The 21103-nt window shown below is 38.9% G+C and overlaps 1 protein-coding gene across 1 annotated transcript in view; it reads left to right on the forward strand.

Annotated features, from left to right (window-relative positions):
* The window catches only part of COL14A1 (collagen type XIV alpha 1 chain), a 115858-nt gene that overhangs the window by 24421 nt on the left and 70334 nt on the right, over positions 1-21103 (forward strand). Inside the window, exons 5-12 of the mRNA XM_010118641.2 lie at positions 6971-7126; positions 7839-7958; positions 9064-9228; positions 9623-9784; positions 11212-11363; positions 12379-12508; positions 17763-17908; positions 19217-19346. Coding sequence (XP_010116943.2) covers positions 6971-7126; positions 7839-7958; positions 9064-9228; positions 9623-9784; positions 11212-11363; positions 12379-12508; positions 17763-17908; positions 19217-19346 — 1161 coding nt within the window. The remainder of the gene's footprint in view (positions 1-6970; positions 7127-7838; positions 7959-9063; positions 9229-9622; positions 9785-11211; positions 11364-12378; positions 12509-17762; positions 17909-19216; positions 19347-21103) is intronic.

Raw genomic sequence — 21103 nt, forward strand, 5'->3', positions numbered from 1 at the left:
CACAGGAAGGGAATAGGGAATGGGGGTTACGGTCAGTTCACCACTTGTCGCTTTATGCTGCTCCTTCCTCCTCAGGGGAAGAACTCCTCACACTTCTCCCCTGCCTCGGCGTGGGGTCCTCCATGGGCTGCAGGTGGATCTCTGCTCCTCTGTGGGCCTCCATGGGCTGCAGGGGGACAACCTGCTCCACCACGGGCTGCAGGGGAATCTCTGCCAGGAGCAGCATTGCTCCTCCCACTCCTTCTTCACTGACCTTGGCATCTGCAGTCGTTCCTCTCACAAGAAGTTCCTCACAATCGGCTCAGGCAGACGCCTCTCAGGTTCTCTTCACATCTCATCTCCTCTCCATTTCTTGCAGCCGCGCCAGGCCGAGTTGGGCCCAGACAGCTGCCCAGTGGGAGGCCAGAGGGTGAGGGCCGCAAGGCTCACAAGGCTGGCGCCTCCTCCTCTCTGCCCGTGCTTCTGCTTCTTCACATAATTATTTTTTTTAAATTATTTTTCCCCTTAAGTATGTTATCTCAGAGGCATTATCAGGGAACATTCTGCCTCCAGGTGGCTTGGCCATGGCCAGTGGTGGGTCTGCCCTAGACCTGGTTGAGTCCATTGGACAAAGGGGAAACTTCTAGCAGCTTCTTGCAGGAGCTAGATGGCCAGAGAAAACTGTCTCAGGGATTTCATGCTTCACTAAAGCAAAGGGAAAAATAACTCTCTTAAATCCTGGTGTATTTGTTTCATAGGAATGGTGGATAAATATGACCATATTAATAAAAAAATTACAGTTCTCTGCCTTGAAAAGTCATTTAGACCTTGAGGCAGCTGTTTCATTTAAAACATTCATGCACTCAGATGCAGAACTGAGAGCAAAGAGAAGTAGAGAATTATCACTGTGATTTGCAGAAGAGTTTTTTAGGTTTCATGTACTTCACAGGCGGGATGTGGACCATCTTCAGTGTAAATCATTATGGCTACATGCACACAGTCATTTGCCATGTTGAATGTCAGTTTCAGGAAAGATTTCAGCAGTGTGCTTTGTTCTGTGTTGACATGTTGCCTGTTGGAAGAGAAATTAAATGTTTTGAACTCTCAGTTTAAATGCAGGGAGGTTTTAGAACGTGTTTTTCTATCGAGATACGAAGCAAAGAGAGTTTAGTGTTGCTATTTGGGAAGTTGCTGCAGAGATCAGGTGCTTCAGTGCTATCAATTTGCAATGGTCTGCCAGAAAATATCAGCACTTTCTTTCATAGTTACCCTTTATATTTAATCTGTCACTCAAGTAAATTAAAAAGATAAGATGTAGGGAAAAAGTTCTAAAAGTTTTCCTAAGCTAGTGGTTGCTTACTGCAGAAGTACAACTGTCATTGAGTGTGTATGGAAAGGTGCACAGAGAATGGCTGTATGCTTCCTTCTCTCACACTGGAGAATTATCACTAGCATATGTAGGCAATTAATGTGTTTCATCAGCTACTGCTTTAGTTAGTTTTGTGGCTTCAAACTCAAAGGTGTGCTTTAAATAATAACGCTTATTTATTGCTGTGTACTTTGTGAAAGAAGCAAAATTATTAAACTACAGCATTCACAGTCAAATGTGACATGATTAGACAGAACAGATTCAGTAAAGCTTAATACTCAAACTCCTCAAATAACAAATTTGTAGGCCTGCCAGTTGGGCTATATTAGTTTTGTGGAACAGAACAAGGTGCGTGGGAAAGGGCTGGCTGCTTTATTTTATTTTGGTTTTTTTTTTTCTAGGGAGCAGGGACAAACTTCTAACCTCTTTGGGCCGCTCTTTCAACCTAATGATGTTCCAACATTTGGGTCCTTCAAAGTCAAGCTATGGTTGGATCTAGTTCAAAGAAAAGCAGTTATGTTGTATGCATTCGTCTGGTCCGTGGCCTGACATATGGAATGTGTTAAACTGAGGTCTAAGTGCAATGATGATATCACCAGCACAGTGCAATAATATCAATGTCAGAAATGTGGACTAGTGAGTTGCTGAATTTTGGAGCTGAACACTGCCTCACGTCCTTCTAATATTTTAACCCTTTTTTAAACAGAAGTGACATTTTGCTGATGTAGATTTATATTGCCCTTATCCTCAGTGGTGCTTCCGCTGAGCTGTGGTGCTGTCAAACGCTGTGGAGGACTGACTTTTCTCTGTCATTAATGCTTTATTCACAACGTATTTTTCACTGCCTTCTGTCATCAAGCTTCTTCTCTTTTGTGCTTTGTTACCCCATGAACGAGTCTTCCATTCATACGTTATTATTAATGACCTCTACTTGAACTTTCTTCGTCTCCTTCCACGTCTTATTTGACTTTTCCACTGTGACAGGGAGTAAGAAAGGAAACAACATATTGCAGACTCAGAAAGAGTTATAATCTTAACTTCTTCTAGCAGAAGTGGTGGGTGTTTTAGCTCTTGAAAATAAGAACAGAGTTTCATACCAAAGAGAGGCAAAATATCAAATGTGTTTCTGCAAAATGTATCATAACTGTGCAAACTGAACTCATTCTTCTAAGGCATTGAGTTCTCCTGTGTGGCAGTGCCTGTATTTGCTGCTCCTCCCTTTGCCTTTCAAAGAATTTTCAAAGAGTAATACTATTAACACCAAGAGTCAAACAGCCACGACTCTAGTCTAAAAATCATAGTTTTGTATTTCTGTCTAAGTAAGGGTTGCAGTTTTTTTTGGTCAAACTTCTATTTTTTGGCATTGCTCACTTGCTGGCTGAATGCATGTGTGAAAGAATAGCAACAGGTTGAACATGCAGCCTCAGAGAGGTGGTTAGTGTTTACAGAACTTGCAGACCCTGCTGTGTTTTGTGCATCCCCTGTACTGCCAGAGCCCCTCCCAGTCCTTGCTCTGCACTCCGTTCCCTTCAATAGGACATCTCAAGGGTCACATTTTGCAGGCTCCAATAACTTTCTCTCTATCCCAGAAAGTTCTAGCTTGATCTTTCTTTCAACACTGCAGTCATTGGCTTCGCTCTCAGCCAAAATCTGACATGGGTCTTGATGCTATAGCACTTGCACATTGGAATTGTGAGCAAATGCATCACCTTTAATGTCTAGGGGCTTGAGGGATCAAGGGCAGGAAACTTCATTTGGTAGATGCAAAATTCCTTCAATGCTAGTTATTTTTTGCAACATTTCCCTGAAACAAAGGAACCAAAATTCTTGATGATGATATGGCTGTTGCCAATACTGAAGCAGTATTTTGTGCAAATATCTTGTCCTAGTACATAGCTGATATCCTTTAATTGTATTCTGGTGTCTCTGGAGGTGAAATTTTGAACCTATGCTTTCATTTGTGACATGCAGAAATGAGCAGACCAAGCCCCTTCCTCCTCAGTTAGCTTCCTGGCAGAGTGGCAAGTTCCTTTTGCCAGATAACACTGGAAGGATTGCTAATTTGTTATAGAAAGTCCATTAATTTTTTTTAATTTCTCCCCATCAAACTCCTTCACCCATTGTAGGTGGATGCACTGAAGACAGTTGCTGGTTGAAAATACATAAGCTCTTTTTCTGACTTTAGGATGTTTGCAGTTCTGTCACTTTCTCTAACCTAAAAAACGTCGTTTGTTGTGGAGTGCAGCACTTGAAGTGTAACAATGCTATCTATATAACATTAGGAAACTTTATACAAAATCAGGTAACTGGTCTGCTCCCTGTCCTGCTCTTGAAACTGGTGAGTATTGTATAATTCAGAGCAAAGTGGAACCTTCTGTCTCACTACTGCTTTCTTGATAACTGAGTGAAAGGGAAATACGCACAACCTGATCACAGTATTGAAACTTATAGTGGGCTAAAATGCTGAGTTTTGGGAGCTTTTTTTTATATGGAAATATATGGTCCTTTCAGAAATATTTTTGAGAAAACTACCTATAAAAGTTAGGTTTAGATAGTTGAAATGTTCAAAATTATTCTCAAACCCTGTAGAAATTCATGACCACTTATGGTTGTATGGAAAGATTAATGAAAAAGACATTTGCTAGAACTGGTAATGGAAATTGGCTGATCTCTGTGGGGTGCGTGAATTATTTGCTACACTCTGTGTCTTGTAGACTAACTTTGTAAACTGAGATACAGTATTGTATTCCGATAAGGTTTTACAGATTTCTGTACAGTATGTTATTCTGTTTAATATCTCACTGTTGTTTATTCCGTTTTAGGGAACTTTCTACAATTCTATTAAGTACAACAAGGAGAAAGCATAAGCAAATAGTGGGTGTACAGAAGTAACAAAACCTAAATGTTTTATGCAGAAAAGATTCAACAAGTATCTCCTATCTACGAAGAACGAATCAAATTTTCACATTCTGTGGCATTGCAGTACAATCTTGGATCAAACCACACATGCTATTTTAACAAAAAAATAATTGAATGATACTATTTGCACTGATCTGATGATGTGGAAATAAAATATTGAAAAGAATGCCGTTATTGTTTTATTTATTCTTTGAATTTTGCTGCACTGAATGGATTTACTAAAACAAATAAAAGATTTTATTCACAAAACCATCACTACAGAATTAAAGAAACCTTATAGGCAAAACTTGTTGATATGAAATGAGTAGGACCTAGGGTACTAACTGGGTTTCATAGTAAGCATAAATTTCAGAAGTAGAGAAGGGAAATACAGCCACACAAATCCTGTTATCCTCATTGGGCTATATGATTAAACTGCTGGGATCACACTGAAAAAGTACATCTGTGCTACAGTACAGCTGCTTGGATGTGAATCAGGGGTCCAGTTCTATCATTCTCATTGGTGTTGAGTAGTGTTTTACTTGCCAATAGTTCTTTTGAAGCTTAGGAAGCTAATCATGACCAGTGTGAGAATGGCACAATTGAACTGTGTGTTAATGGAAGACAAGTACTGCAAGTAATGCAGGCAGATTAACAGGAAGTTTATTTGGCAAAGATATTTAAAATAAAAATTTTGTCATGACCAGTAAGTTCCTACTAAGTCACAAACCAGATTCCAGTCCTGCTGAAATTAAGGGTAGTTTTCCTGTTGACTTCAGTGATACAAAGAATTGGACCTCCTTTGGATTTATCTTCCAACTTAAGATCATTTTTCTGATGCTTACTAAATGTTCCCCAGTGTTTATACATTAAAATATGTTGCCAATTCAAATAGCGTTGTCTTGTACTGTAAAAACAAAAAATAAAATATTTGTTTTGGCATCTTTGTAAGTGGAATTTTTGTCATGTGTTTAGAACTTATTCTGCACTGCTAGCTGCACGTAGGAAATGTTCCCTGCTCTTCTAAAAATATTTTTAGTACACGTTTAGGACATTAACTGTAATTTTATAGATTGGGTTTCTTGCTCAGTGGATTTACACTACAGTACAAATCTAACTCTTAATTATTGCCAGTTCTTTGAAGTCCTGCAAATCAGATTGGTTTTGCCTGAGACTGTAATTTTGTCCTTAATGAAAAGATTGTCATTAATACTATGATGTTAAAGTTTTAAATTACCAACCATGTAGTTTATTCGCTCTCTGTAACAGAAAAGCTGCTTGTGAGCTAATGCAAGCACCTTTTTGATTATTTCTCACTGAATAACTTATTTTATTTGCTGAGTGTCTCTGCTCAAGATCAGTTTGTTTCTAACAATGTACTTGTTGATTCCTGTTATTACCACCTTAGATGTTTGGTATCCTTTGTCAACTAATTTATGTAGTGGATCCTGAAAAAAATGGTGGTAAAAGTTGGATTGCAGCTTACTTCACTAATCTGCAGGTTTATTACTGTGTTCAGGACATGGTTTTCATCCCTAAATGGTTTGTGATGCCTGTTCTACTAACATGCTTTACTTTGACGTTCCTACTTCCATCCCTATTCTGTAGTCAGTCTGGTGGGGAGTTTGCTATTTTTATACTTCAGACATAAGCTCTTGTTTGGTGTACCTGTGTAACAGCACTCATTCGTTTTCCCTGCCTACGCTATGAATCCATTATTTCAGCAACCTTTTACCGTCGTGCAGCCACTTCTGTGGGATGTGGCAGTTCTGTCTGTGGCAGTTCTGTGGCAGTTCCTTTCTCTTACTTCCCTTCCTGTCATTTTATCAAACTGAATGTAGCAGTTCTGTCTAGGCTTCTCAATTTCTTCAGAATTGCCTTGCAATTTGTGTCTCATCTCTGGTCCCTGTTTCTCTGATTTCGCATTGGTTAGCTAAACCTTAGAGACTATTAATATACATTTCTGCTAATTCTCATCAGGTCTTTTCTGTTGCGTTTTCAATGCTTTTTTATTTTTGCATGCTTTTCCATATACTAAATCTTTATGTGGTGCTACTTCTCATAGAAATAGTGAATTTTGATCTTAGGTCTTTGCGTTTTACCTTTGCTGTATTGAGTGCCTCCTACTTAGGTTTAATACAGCGTATTAAGTTGACATTCAGTTTTACTGTAGTGTCCGAGGGTGAGGTTCACTTCTGACTTTAGAAGTCTAAAGTGGCAGCTAAATAAGTTTTTGTACAGAGTTGTTGAGATGTATAGAAACACCTACTTTTCTGTGTTGACTATAAAAGGGGTCTTGGTAACTGTTTTGGATGTTTGCATCTCTAGGTAGCTCTTTCTGTATCGTCTACACCTAAGGTTAAGTGTCATGAACTGTGTACTGTGCATGTATATTCCTGAGAATGACAATGAAGTGCTGGTTTGATTGTGTTATATGACAATTAATTTCTTCTTTCTGAAGTATTGTATTTTTAGAAGCAGCATTTCTTTTTCATGGGTCTCCCAACAGTAATTTTGAACAGCTCAATGAAAGAACTGAGGTAGATAATGACCAAACTGTTCTACTACTGAATTTCAAACAAATACGTTTAGTGATTTTGCTTATTTCTCACTTTGCCCATGGAAGAAAGATTTAAGCTTAGTGGGAGGAGGAAGGTATAAATTTATTGAGTTACAATTTTATTGTTGAATTAACAATATTGTTTTCATGTTAATGATTTACAGGAAGCCTGTTTACCTGTAAAACTCCAGCAATTGCAGATATTGTGATACTGGTCGATGGTTCCTGGAGTATTGGCAGATTCAATTTCAGACTTGTTCGACTGTTCCTGGAAAATCTGGTTTCTGCTTTCAATGTGGGATCTGAGAAAACAAGAGTAGGTAAGGTGCCATGTTTTTTCTTAATATTCTTGTAGTAATGTAAAAGTTTCATTATTTCGGGATAGTTAACAGCTTAGCATTACTTATTTGTGCAAAATTCATCCTCACCTGGAACTAGCACTTCTGTCATAAAAATATTGCTGCTGGAATGTTTGTAGTATTAATTCCTCACAGTTTACTGTGATACTCAGTTTAAATAAACTCTAATGCAATGTCAGTGGAAAATAAAAAACAGTGGAAACAGTCATACTGACTTCAGTTAGCATTAGATCAAACCCTCGCAGTTTAATTTTGAAGAATTGTTCCAATGGATGGCTTTTCTCATGTTTTGAACTGGCTTGGATGTTATATTTCTGTTCTGCTACTTATATTTTGCTCTGTTCAAAAGCATATTAAATGAAATTGTTCTTTTTCAAAAAAACCAGTTTATTGGAATCTTACTAAAATCTGGAGAAGTTGTATACTCCTCCTCATTTACTTTCCTTATCACTTGTAAGAAAGGCTTTGAAAATAAATTGAGTTGCCGTTAAGAACAACTTCATACTGGTTTTTTTTTTTGCTGTCAAGCAATGCAGTTTTTCTAGTATGGTAGCAAAGCTACTTACTATAAGCTGACTATGGTAAGCTGTTGGTAACCAAATATGTAAAATGTAGATACTTGGAAAAAAAAAGCTTTATTGCCTAATGAATTACCCTAATTTCTGTTCTTTAGGTCTTGCACAGTACAGTGGTGATCCCCGAATTGAATGGCATTTGAATGCCTATGGCACAAAAGATGCCGTTTTGGATGCAGTCCGTAATCTACCGTATAAGGGAGGGAATACATTAACAGGTACAGTGTATGTTTTAGCTTTTGCCTTTTATTAAAAACCATATTCTACTGCATAGAGTAAGAAGTGTTAGTGCTTATTATGAAGGGTAAAAAGGACAGGGTTTTTGCAGCGTGCTAATGGCTTTATCCAATGTTGGTGAAGTCTTTTCTGAAGTGCTTATCTCATTGGCTTCACTGGGAATCTTTCTGGTCAGGACAGGGTCATAAAACAAAGTGTACATGAACTCTCAGTTCTGGAAATCAAATCTTTTACCTGCCAGGAAGAAAATGCAAAATCCATTCATGATGTTCATGCACAGAGCTTTATTCTGGGCAAGGAAAGAATGTTGTTTTAATACCTGACAACTGGCAATAGTAACTTTTCAAATGATCACCTGAGGCTTTTAGTTTTCCATTGACCTTTTAGTAGTTAGAGCACTGGAGCCCCAGAAGCCACTCAGTGATGGATAAATGGGGGATGCCTGTCAACCTGGGGAAAATACACTCTCTGAATACAACTCCAGTAACATCAAAGCAGCAGTTAGTAATATTGGCTGTCTTGCCAGGAGAATGATAGATCAGACCCAGACATGGCTTTAAGTAAATTGCTGCCTGGCAAATGTGTAAGTTTGTCCTGAGGAGTTGTTCTTCTGCCTTCCCTTTAAATAATCAGTAGTTTTAAAATCAGATTCTCCCTAAGCTTTATTTAAGCTTTTTTTTTCAGCTTGTACAATTAAAATAACAAACAAACAAACAAAGCAAGATTGTACGTAGTATGGGGATTTACTAAGCTGTCCAGAGCATGTGCTTTCATATAAGCAATGTAGATAGAAGCAGAGGGGACTTACTGTTCTAACTTTGTAGAGTAAGAAAGAAAAGATGACGTGTTCACAGGAAGATCAATTTAGGTTTCCACAGTCAGTTTAAAATACATTAAGTGATCAAAAGGCTGCTAAAGATGAATGTAGTATAGATTTCTTGTTGGAATGCAATTTTTAAGTAAATAAATTATTCTTTTGTACTTATTCTTCATTAAAAGGTTTTTTAAATTGAGCAGAAAGGCAAACGCTGTGATATTAGGGACATTTTCCCCTTTTAAAGTATTTTAAAATGTTTCCTTTTTTAGGTCTTGCCTTAACTTACATTTTGGAAAACAGCTTTAAGCCTGAAGCAGGTGCAAGACCTGGTGTGTCTAAAATTGGTATACTGATCACTGATGGGAAGTCCCAAGACGATGTTATCCCTCCTGCTAAAAACCTGCGAGATGCTGGCATTGAGCTGTTTGCTATTGGTGTGTATTCTGCCATATCCATATATTGTGTCCTGTTATCCTCTGGTGTATTTGTATCTGTTGCCCTCTCTATTAAGGAAGTGTTCTTTTCTGTCTGTATCCAATAAGTATCATCATTAATTTAAATTTTCATTAATATATTCTCCAATTCATTGCTGCTATAACTGTATACATGGATGCTATGTTATCAGGAGACTGAAAAACTACCAGCTATGCTGGCAGAAATTAATATCTTGAAGTAAAATCTTAATGACAAAGCAATCTGTAGTTGGTCATTATAAAAATAGAAAGAATCAGATTTTAGTAATTTTTTTTATCAATCGCTGTGCATACAAGATTTTTTTCTTTTTTTTTTTGGTGGAAATATTATCTTTATTTTTCTTTCCAATGAAAGGTGTAAAGAATGCAGATATAAATGAACTCAAGGAGATTGCCTCTGAACCTGACAGCACACACGTCTACAACGTTGCTGACTTTAACTTCATGCACACCATTGTTGAAGGTCTTACCAGAACAGTGTGCTCACGAGTAGAGGAACAGGAAAAGGAAATCAAAGGTGAATAAGAAACAATATCTAATGTAACTTAATGTGAATACACAGCTACAAATCCTGTTCCGAGTACTTGCAGGGCTAAGCTAGCTTCTGGCACTTGACTTATCCTGTATATTCTTTTCCTCACAAGAGAGTACATTGTCAGGGAATTTATTTTCCTAGGTATGTTTTGTTCTTGCTTTGAGGTCTTTGATCTTTTGCTCTCTGGCATTGATAGTGGTAAATATTTGATAGTACTAAAAATGCAAAAATATACATTAATTCTGCTGTAACTATTTCTAAGTGCTGGCTAAGAAATTTTTTTTTTTCTAATACACAGATTTGCAGATGAATTACTTTAACAGGTGCACATGGAATTGTTACTTTTGTGCTGTACTTTCCATCTCTTAACTTACTGTTTTTATTGTCTCGTAAGTTTTCAAAATTTTTAACTGAGATTCCTTTCTGGCTTCCTGATGATGGATTTTTTTTTTTTCTTGTTTAATACACACAAAAAAAATCTATTTCAGAGCACAAGAAAAGATGCTAGGCAAGAAGTTTATTCTTATATAAAAAGCCTTCTCTGACTACAATTTTTTTTTCTTTTCTGAACAAAAGAAATAGCTATGAAAAAATGTTGCAATTTGCCAGAGAAACAGTCCTACCTGAGGAAATTATTTATGAAAGGCTTCAGTGGATTTTGTTTGTTTTGCTTGGTTTGTGATTCTGTAATATCACAGAAATGCTGAGTGATTTTTTTCAATAAGCTTGTAATATGTATCAGTAAGGAAGGCTGTCTTTCACACACATTTCTACCTGTCCAGTGAAAAAGTGTTTATTAATAAGGCTTCATTCCATTTTCTTCCTCTTTTATTCACCTGGAAACTAAAAGAAAAACAGAATATTAGCTGTGTCTTGTGGGGGGAGTGAGCAGTCACTTGGGAAATTGGGAGGGAGAGGATGGAAAAACCATAGAGAGATGAGACATCTCTGTGGAAAGGAATGATTGCCAGAGAAGATGACCATTCACTACATCTCTTCAGTCTGCTGACAGGCAGCATATCAGTTTCCAACCTGCAGAGGAGCACAGGAGATCACAGCTGCAGATGTACTTGGATGCTTTTTGTGACTGAGAGGAAGGCAACCTGAAAAAAAAACCCAGAAGGAAAGGGCTTGAAAGAGGGATGGTTTTGTATTTTTGTCTCTTTTATATAAAGGTTTATGAAAGACCAGGGAGGCTTAGTCCCACTGAAGACTCCATGTGCAGTATTCATTTTCATTATCGGTTCTCTGTTTCCATTGAAAATTACCTAAATAAATTACCTAAATAAATATGCAGTAGCCAATTACTTGATTTTCTGATGATTGTTCTTTGGAGCTTCAACAAATGCAACAAATCAAATAATTATTTTGCAGAGGGAAATAAAAAATTTGTGTTGTCTCTAACCTAGGAACAATTGTTGCTTCACTTGGGGCTCCTTCGGATTTGGTCACATCTGAGGTAACAGCTAGAGGATTCCGGGTTAGCTGGACCCATGCTCCAGGCAAAGTGGAGAAATACAGGGTTGTGTACTATCCTACTCGAGGAGGACAACCAGAAGAGGTAATAGGAGGGAAAGCTTCCTAGAAATTTTTAATACAACAGCAAGAACTAACCCGACAGAAAATCTATGGTCTTATTTAAAGCTACCCTGAAATTCCCTATGAGGGCTCTGAAGCCCACTACAGAAAGGAGATATGGTCACACTGGATGGTGGTGAAGGTTAGGTAGTAGCCAGGCTGCTTTTCTGCCAGGCAATTTAAAGTAAATGTGCTGTAACAATGAGCACTTTTGGGAGGTGGTGTAAACTGCCTGCGTTTTTGCTTACACTTACAGTTGCTGGAAGCAATTCTATAGACTTCCCCTGCACCATTCTGTTTACAGGAACAGAAGAGATAGGAGCTGATGGGAAGCCAGATTTTCAGTTCTAAGAAAAAATAATTCATAAAAGAAAGATGATACAGGTGTATATTTTTGAGATGTTTACAACTGGTCACTGAAAATTTGGAGATAGGTGTTTTTCTGAATAGGACTTAGGCATTTTGAGGATAGAGGAAAAAATTGCAGTAGAACAAACTTTTGGCTTCAGCTGACAACTTACGAAATTGAAGGGAAAGGCAGAAGAGCAAAAGGATTTAACTAAGGATATACTTCTTTTTGTACTAGAAACATGTTTAGCATGGAAATGTATTAAGGTCAATTTGAAGTACTGTGTGTGTACATATGTAGTACTAAAGTAATATTTATGATGATGTAGTAGTATTATATCAAAAAGTGCCCAATATGTGCTCTTCAGCTGTATTCCATACACTTTATTTATCTAAGCAATTCCTTTGTTCTAAATCGCTACTTATATCAGCTAAACATTTCCGTTATGTACATGGTTGCTGGTTTGTTTTTTTTCAGACACCTTACTGTACATAAAGGTACTAAAAGCAAATTTTATTTATGAATTGAACTTCAGTACATTGATTCTTAGATGCCAGTGTAAATATCACCTGAAAGAGGGATTGATTGATTTGGTGGTAATATAGGTAGTTTGCTTTATGTGTATTTACTTGAATTTTCTTCTAAACAGGTTGTGGTAGATGGAAGCTTATCAACAACAGTCCTGAAAAACCTGATGTCTTTAACTGAATACCAGATAGCTGTGTTTGCTATATACTCAAATGCTGCTAGTGAGGGCCTCCGTGGAACTGAAACTACACGTAAGTATCCTTAGCATGTTCATTATGGATTTGACTGTCTGCATTTAATCACGCTGTGTAAGCATTAGTCTTTGTGAAAAATAAATGCAGAAGGGAGTCTTTTTAACGCATTTTGTCTTAAATTCATTTCTGTTTGAATTAATTCTGGGTTAAGTTCCTAAGTCCAAATGCTCTGTGGATATTTAAACACTGAGAAAGGTTTTATCTCTGGGCTGAACTTTGAAGTTGTTTGTACTGAACTCTAAATTAGAACATTCCTACACTTTGGATGAGGAGCCAAGCTTTATAAATTAGGTTTGTGGCTGAAGATGATCTCAGGAGTGGAGGATTAGGTGGGACCACAAATGATTCTCACCATTGCCAAAGATTTCAAGGTAACTTCTGTAAGTTCCTTTCTCAATGATTCAGTTATTTTCGGCCTGTAAAGTGGTGACTTGGGATATTGTTAGGACTAATACATTTACAGTTTTGGGTTCTAGAATGAAAACTATGCTAGTACCTGAGATAATGTGCTGCTAATTATCATATTAGTTTTATGCATTTGTATACAAAATATAATTACTTTTTTAGTAAATACGACAGATATTAGGAATGGAAGTAGAGAGTAACTTTTTAGTTCAAACTAGGAGCCAGGAAGTCAATATGTGGTACATCAGTAGCTGATATCTGCTGGAAGAACAACAACAGGAGGGCTCAAGCAACCTAGAAGATTTCTACAGTGCTTTGACAACAGCTTCCTGACACAAATGATTGAGGAGCCAACAGGAGAAGGTGCTATGCTGTAGCTGATACTTAAAAACAAGGAAGAACTGATAGGGGATTTTAAACTCAGGTAGCTTTGGCTGCAGTGACCATGAGATGGTGGAATTCAGAATTCTAAGAGGAAGGAGCAGTGCAAAAAGCAGGACCACAACTCTGGATTTCAGGATAGCAGTCTACACTCTCTTCAGAGACGTGCTTGGAAGACTCCAAGGGATATGACCCTGGAGAGAAGAGGGGTCCAGAATTGCAGCTTGATACCCAAAGATCACATCCTGCAAGCTCAAGAAAGGTCCATACTGACAAGAAGGAAATCAAGCAAAGGGGACAGAAGGCCGACATGGATTGACAGAACTCAGACGTAAAAAGGAAGAGGGAGAGGGAGGAAGAGGCAGATGACCCAGGAGAAGTATAGAGTTGCTGTCTGATCTTGCAGGGGTAAGTTTACGAAAGCCAAGGCCAGCCTGGAGCTGAAACTGGCAAGGGATGTGAAGAGCAACAAGAATGGACTCTACAAGTGCATAAAGAGTAAAAGAAGGGGTGAGGAAAACATGGGCCCACTCTCGAATGGGACAGAGGACCTGGTGACAAATGAAGTGGAAAACACTGAGGTACTCAATGCTGCCTTTGACTCAGCCTTTAGCAGTTAAAATGGCCTTCAGAAATCTCAGGCTGCTGAGCTCTATGGTCTGGAGAAAGGAAGACTTACCTTCGTTTGAGGAGTACCAGCATAGGGAGCACTTAACCAAACTGGATACGTCTAAGTCCGTGGAACAGGATGGGCTGCACCTGAGTGCTGAGGGAGCTGGCTTGTGTCCTTGTTAGGACAGCCTCAATTATCTTTGATAGGTCATGGTGACTGGGAGAAGTTCCTGACCACTGGAAGAAAGCAAGTATCAGTCCTTTGTGAAGCAGGATCTGGGGAACTGCAGGCTGGTTCATTGTGATCTCAATCCCCAGGAAGGTGATGAAGCAACAAATTCCTTAAATCCTTTTCCAACACATGAAGGACAAGGAAGTAATTGGATTTAGTCAGCATGGATTTATGAAGGGGAAAACATGTTTGACCTCATGCAGTTCAACAAAGGGAAGTGCAGAGTCCTGCAACTGGGGAAGAATAACCCCATGCATCAGTACATACTGTTGGGTGACCATCTGGAAGGCAGCTCTGCGGAGAAGGACCTGGGGAGCCTTGGTAAGCAAGCTGACTGTGAACCAGCAATGCACCCTTGTCACAAAGAAGGCCTCAAGCCTCCTAGATTGCATTAGGAAAGGATTGCCAGCAGGTTGAGGGATGTGATTCTTGCCCTCTACTCAGCACGGATGAGGCTACACCTGAATGCTTGGTCAGGTGCTGGGCTCCCCAGTACAAGAGTGATGTGGACTTGCTGCAGAGAGTTCAGTGAATGGCCACAAAGATGATTAAGGGCTTGGAGCATCCTTCATAAGAGGAGAGGCTGAGACAGCTATATATGTTCAGCCTGGAGGAGAAAAGGCTCAGAGTGATCTTATCAAAGTCCCTAATGGGAGGGAGTGAAGGAGGGAGCCAGACTCTTCTCAGTGGTGCCCACTGACAGGACAAGAGTCAATGGGCGCAAATTAAAAAACCATGAAACTAAACCTGAACAGAAGAAGACATGATTGTATTGTGCTGATGGTGAAAGACGAGAGTAGGTTTTCCAGAGAGGTTGTGGAGTCTGTGTCTCTGAAGATATTTCAAACCCAACTGGACACGGTTGTGAGCAACCTACTCTAGCTGACCAGGACTGAACAAGAAAGTTAATTAAACTAGATGGTCTCAAGAGGTGCCTTTCATCATCAGTGGTTCTTTGATTCTGTGTCAGTGCTCATCTTCGCAATCTGAAAAGAAAATAGGATGATATAAAATTATTTGAGACTTCTGTTTTAGTCTCAGTCTCCTAAAATGTCATCTCCAGCCATGTTATACCTCAGAAGACAGTGTTAGGACCTGTTTAATTTATTGAGGCAGAGAGAACAGAGTCACATACTGAGCCAACACAATTGTTTCATATTGCACCTGGTATTCCTTTGAAGTCACCTAGTCAAGTTCTGACAGAGCCCAGCCCTGCTGGCTTTCTGAGATCTCATCAGACCACACCTCAAGGTCATACAGCATCAAGCATTTTATACAGCTGTCTTTGACAGTGTGTTGCAAATAATAGTCCAACATATGCAAGTATTAATCACTCCACATGACAGAATACCTGCAGTTTGAAAGTATTTTTTACTGTCCTAATGCAGAACTATGGAAAATTGTAGTTTACCTTCCTCCCTTCGTGTGAGATACTGACAGATTAAAATAGCCATCCATCACATTTGTTTGTACAGAGCATGGAAAACAGCTTACAGGTATGTGAAACCTAAATGGACACATTCAATACACATAATGTACAGATAATCTGGAAGGTTTCTGATTTAATAGTCACTTATAACTTGAAATAAATAGGAAATACATTCACATTTTAATTTGCTGCAAATATATTTTCACTTGTTTTAGTTTATTCCAGTTGGGTTTTAGTAGGTTTAATTTATCCCTAGGGTATTAGAGTGTTAGGATACCCTGGTAACTGTCCAAGATGCAAATCAGCATTATCTACTGGATATTTATATTTGAGATTCTGAGCTCTTCAGCTGGAAATTCCAGTAGAAAACACCGCTTGTTTAATTTCCAGTCCCTTCTTTGTTAATTATTATTTATATTACAAGAGTATCTAGGACTTCCTGTGGAGAGTTAAAATATGAGTCATAAGTTAGAGTTAGAGGATGCTTTTCTTTTAAATCTTTAGAATCAAAATAAGGAAAAGGACAGATGATGGATACTCTCTCTGTGATACTTGGACAGTTTGAATAGGAATGAGACCATGTGGTAGAAAGTGCCTTCAGAATATCTTAACGTAGTTTATTTCTGGAGGTGTCAGAGGTCTGAGTGGGGCTCTGAGGGAGGAGGCTGAAGTACATGGCAAAATGTTCATGGGTAATTTCTGATTAGAGGAAGTGTGGGAATTCACGGGGAATATAAATCAACACATCAACAAGGGTTTAAAAAGGATCGAGGTAGGCTGTGCAGGGTTTGGAAGTGAAGATAGATGGGTGGAACTGGAAACCTAACAGAGGCCTAGGCTGGAGTTTTGCCCATGTTTACAGACCTGAACAACAGAGTGAGTGAACAGCCTCAACGAACGAGAAAGGATGAGACTGGCATGTTTTGTATATGGGAAGTTCAGAACTCTGTTAGAGCTTGTTGAGCATAACATAATAGATATACAACTCCTTGGAAATGTCAGCTAGACAGGCCGCAATTTTTGTTTGGATAAGGAGATTAGAGAAACTCTGAATTGTTAGCATTGTGATTAGAATTGGTTGCTGAATCTGTCTTTGCAGATCATATTCTTCAGAAACATGCAAAGCAGAGTTTTGTAGAGGCTTAATATCCATCCTATTACAGTCTCTCTGAGTTCCTAATAGGAAACGTTGGATATCAATTACCAATTGCTTTGTTTTTTTCAGACCCTTTGAGTCATTTTAGAGACTATTCTCAGTGTAGAACTTCCACAGGAGCAGCCAAAGTTCCCTTATATCGCCAGTGACTGGATCTTTTGGTGGGTTCCAGTGGAGGAGCCTCAGGATGTTATTCTGTGAGAGGAAGAAAGTGAGGACAATCAGAGAAGTGCAAAATACTGCTCTAAAGAGTTACAGAAATACAAAGAAATATTCAGGGACCCAGACTGGTACTGTGTTCTGGTATCAGTGCCTTACATTCACAAGTAAACCTCCTAATAATGTTTGAATTTCACTCAGCCTCCTTAGTGGTACTCACCAGGTTAGCATTTGCCATGATTTGCAATGGATGGTCTTGACCACATTTGTATAATCCCACTGACGTAGGCCTGGGAGCCAGTGCGGACAGACAGTACAGGCCTTAAACACACAACAGTTTGTAGTAAAAGTATTTTGACATGTGCAATGTGCTCATTCAGGGTTTCCTCATGGATGTTCTATCTCATGGCTGTCTCTTCCATGCTCTGGCTTGGGAACTATTGTCAGAAAGAGCCACCTCTGGGGACCTCTACTTGTTCCTAATAGCAGCTGTGCCCATTCTTCGATAGCAAGTGGCCATCTGCCTGCAGATCAGGGAGAAGGAAGAGTGAGATCTGAGCAGAGTGATTTGGTGCTTAAAGAACAGGAATTGTCCCACTTGAAATATTCAAAGCCATTTAGGACAAAGAGCTGAAATGCTCTGTAAGGAGTAACTGCCCAGCCGTTAGAATTGGTTAGGTCATCTTTTCCTTGTTTCTCTAACTCTGCATTCTTCTATCTGCTAATCATCTCTTCATAGCTGTGGCATATGGACAGAACTTCCATGCCTGGAGATAGCCATATTCCTTTGTGTTTCCTCAGGTAAAATAAACTGTTTGAAAAATAGCTGGTTGTTCCAGTGAGACAACTGAAGTGTCTGTCTCTTGTTCCACTGTAGTTGCCTTGCCGATGGCGTCGGATCTGCAATTGTATGATGTGTCACAGAGCAGCATGAGAGCAAAGTGGAATGGAGTAGCGGGTGCCACAGGTTACATGATCCTGTATGCTCCCCTCACGGAAGGACTGGCAGCAGATGAGAAGGAGGTGATGTATTGAGCTTTCATTTGAATAGCAATTATTAAAAAAAAAATCTTTTAAAGAATAAATTAGTACATGGCCTTTAACCTCCCACTTGATCAGCAGACACTTTGGGTTTTCCTCCATGACTTCTTTAAGTACTGTGTGTGTTACAGACTGTGAATAAAGTGCAAGTACCAGTTGATCATTTTTATATGTCATTACTATAAAAACGCAACAATTTCGACTGAATTAAAGTGACTCTTGAAATGAGATATGAGATGATCCTATATCACTATATAAAACTAACACTCAAAGGAAAAAATATAAAGTAAAACTAAGATATTTTGTAAGTGTGTTATCAGAAGAATATGAAGTTTAGCCTTTGTAGTCATCAGGACCTTTAAAACAAATAAAACTTGCAGATGTGACATTTATTGATTTTCTTTGAGTTCTATTCAACTTTTAAATTTCAAAATAATGCCTTCCATCAAAAGTGATTTTTAGGAGGTGTTTTTAGAAGGAAAAGAAGGTGGGACAAGGTAAAGTCCAATCGTCTGTCATGAAAATAGTAAAAACAGTAGACTTTTCTCAGATTGCTAGCAGAGTCCAATGCAGTTCCTGGTCTGGGATTTAAAAGTTTTTATGCTCAAGTTTCTATATGTATAATTAAGATTATGTATAAGATCTGTGTTCAAACAAGAACACTAAAAAGCATGCAGGGGCATGCAAACTTGTGGGGAGTGTAGGAAGCTACTGAAAGCTCGCATAGACTTGTGCTCTCCGCTAAATGAGTGACTGTGAGCACATAATTCTGTTAAAAATGGGGCCTCCCTGAAAACTGGGTGATTCAGGAGGAGGACTGCCTTACCCCGAAGAAAGACTTTTTTTTCAGTAAATAACTCCATCCATATTAATGTGGCTCTCAGTGAACAGGTTGAGGAGCAAAATTATACACACCTTAAATAGCAACCAATCTGAACGTCAGTGTCCACAGAAATCAGTTCCTTCTATGAAATTTCAGTCCTGTGATCAAAGATGAAACAAGGTGCGACTGGGAATAAAAAGGTCTTAGTAACTGCACGTTCTAGAGAGGACTATTTTGTCATTACTGTTGTGACTGGTTACTTTTAAAGTCCTCTTACCTGTATGTTAGCTGTTGGCTTTTTAAGAATTTTGATCTTTTGATTATTGTGCAAAATCCCAAAGTCTTGGGCCGAGTACTGCAGGCACAGTATTGGAGAAATGCTCAGCATTTGATCACGTATCTAATTTCAAGTATGTAAATAGTATTCTTCCTTGTTGTAAGCTAATTCAGAAATAATGTGTCTTTAGATAAAAATTGGGGAGGCCTCAACAGATCTTGAACTGAATGGACTATTGCCAAATACAGAATATACAGTCACAGTTTATGCCATGTTTGGAGAAGAAGCTAGTGATCCCCTTACAGGACAAGAAACTACATGTAAGTAGCACATATCTATATTCGTTTCACTGGTAATAAAACTTCAGAATAGTCTTTGCACATATTAGAGCAAACATCTGATTTAAAAATCTGATTTACGTAGTCCATAGGGCAAGATCTTAACTGTACTTAATTTTCTCTGTGTGAATACTTAATTTATAGAGGCTGAGGATGTGAGTTTCTACAAAACTGCTTGTTTTTGGAATAATATTTTGAACAACTCTCTCTTGGTGGTGGTGGTGCTTTGGATATCTTTGTTGATCTTGGTGGAACTACTGACAGTTTTCTGAACTTGCTGAAGGTGAATGAAGGTCACCACATAGAGCTAATGCAAACTACTCTGTTTAGCCTCCTGTGGCTAGAGAAGCAGGTGTGTGTGGGAGCCTGCTCAGATGCAGAAGTTCATTCCTCTGGCTCTGTAGTAGTAGTATAGACAGAAAAGAAGCAAAGAGAAGGTGTCTGTCCAACTCCTGCTGCCTAGCATCTGGTGCATGAAGGGTTGGAAAGTGCCTCTGCAGTCATGACAGATGGTGTGTTTTTAATAAGCAGCAAGAGTTTTGCCAGCTAAACTCTGTCCTCTGCTAACTGTACACAGCACTGTATGTCAGCTCTCTAAATAGCCTCAGCATTGGGAACACAAAGGAATTGAAAATAAGCAATTGTGCTGCTGGGATATTTCTGGGACTGTATTCAGTGGCATCTCTACTGCTCCCAGCAGTGCTGTGACTGCTTCCTCTTCTTTTGGGCTCCTGGCATGAGTAAGCCAATGTGAAAGTGACTTAGATTTAATAGTGAGAGAAGTTCAGGTGTGCAAGTGCTAAGTAGAAGGAGGGCCAGAGAAATTGCTTGTAAGATCATCAGCCAGTGGTGGAAGAAGCTCTAGGAATGCTGTTTGAACTGGCTCGTCTCTGAGAGGACAGTTGTAGACAGATAGGCGCCAATAGTGATCTACTGTAACCAGGGCACACTTGTGAACTTGAAATGAGCGTAGAAGATTCTTAACACTTGGAGAGTCAAATCTTTGGCTCTTTGTCCTTCTGTCCCTTTAACCTCCCTCTTTATCTCTCACTCCTCTTTTTTTTCTCCCCCTCCTTGCTTTTGGTCAATATCTGCACAGTATCTGGTTTTCATTTATCCTAAACAGTAGCTTTTGTAGTTAATGACTGTGCCAGCCTGAATTCACTTCACGTCGTATGATTTTGGAGCCTGCACAGCTCTAAACCTGGCTAACACATTGGATGGAAGATCCTATGCAAATTCCAGACACATTGGCACAAGCTGAGGATTCGTGACCACAGTGTTTGATCACAGAAGCTAGTAACATATGTTAGTCAGGCCATCATCACTGCTGTTACCAGACCGGAATAAAAAAACCCCTAACTACTCTGCAACCTTCATTTATTTTTAGGGTGACTCAGTGCAGCCAATTCTGACTGGTCTTTAGCACTGTAATATGAAAGAAGATTGATTCTAACCTTCCATATGCAGCTATTCAAATAAGCCCTCTTCTAACAGGCTTTGATTGATCAGGCAGTGGGGCAATTTGGGAGGAAAAAAAACTCTTGGTGAGCACACCTGTCCCACATGGTCAGTGTAATGTCTTCCCTGTCTGGTTTCAGATTTAAGCTACTTTTTTTTTTTTTTCTTTCAATCTGATCATTTCTGGCCTCTAACTAGTGAAAAGGCTACCTAGTACTTTCTTTCTGAAGCATATATCTGCCTGGAGAGTGATCTGCCTAATTTGCAGTAGTATTATA

This window comes from Chlamydotis macqueenii, chromosome 2 (assembly GCF_036417535.1).
Source record: "Chlamydotis macqueenii isolate bChlMac1 chromosome 2, bChlMac1.mat, whole genome shotgun sequence".
In the NCBI taxonomy this organism is placed as follows: Eukaryota; Metazoa; Chordata; class Aves; order Otidiformes; family Otididae; genus Chlamydotis; species Chlamydotis macqueenii.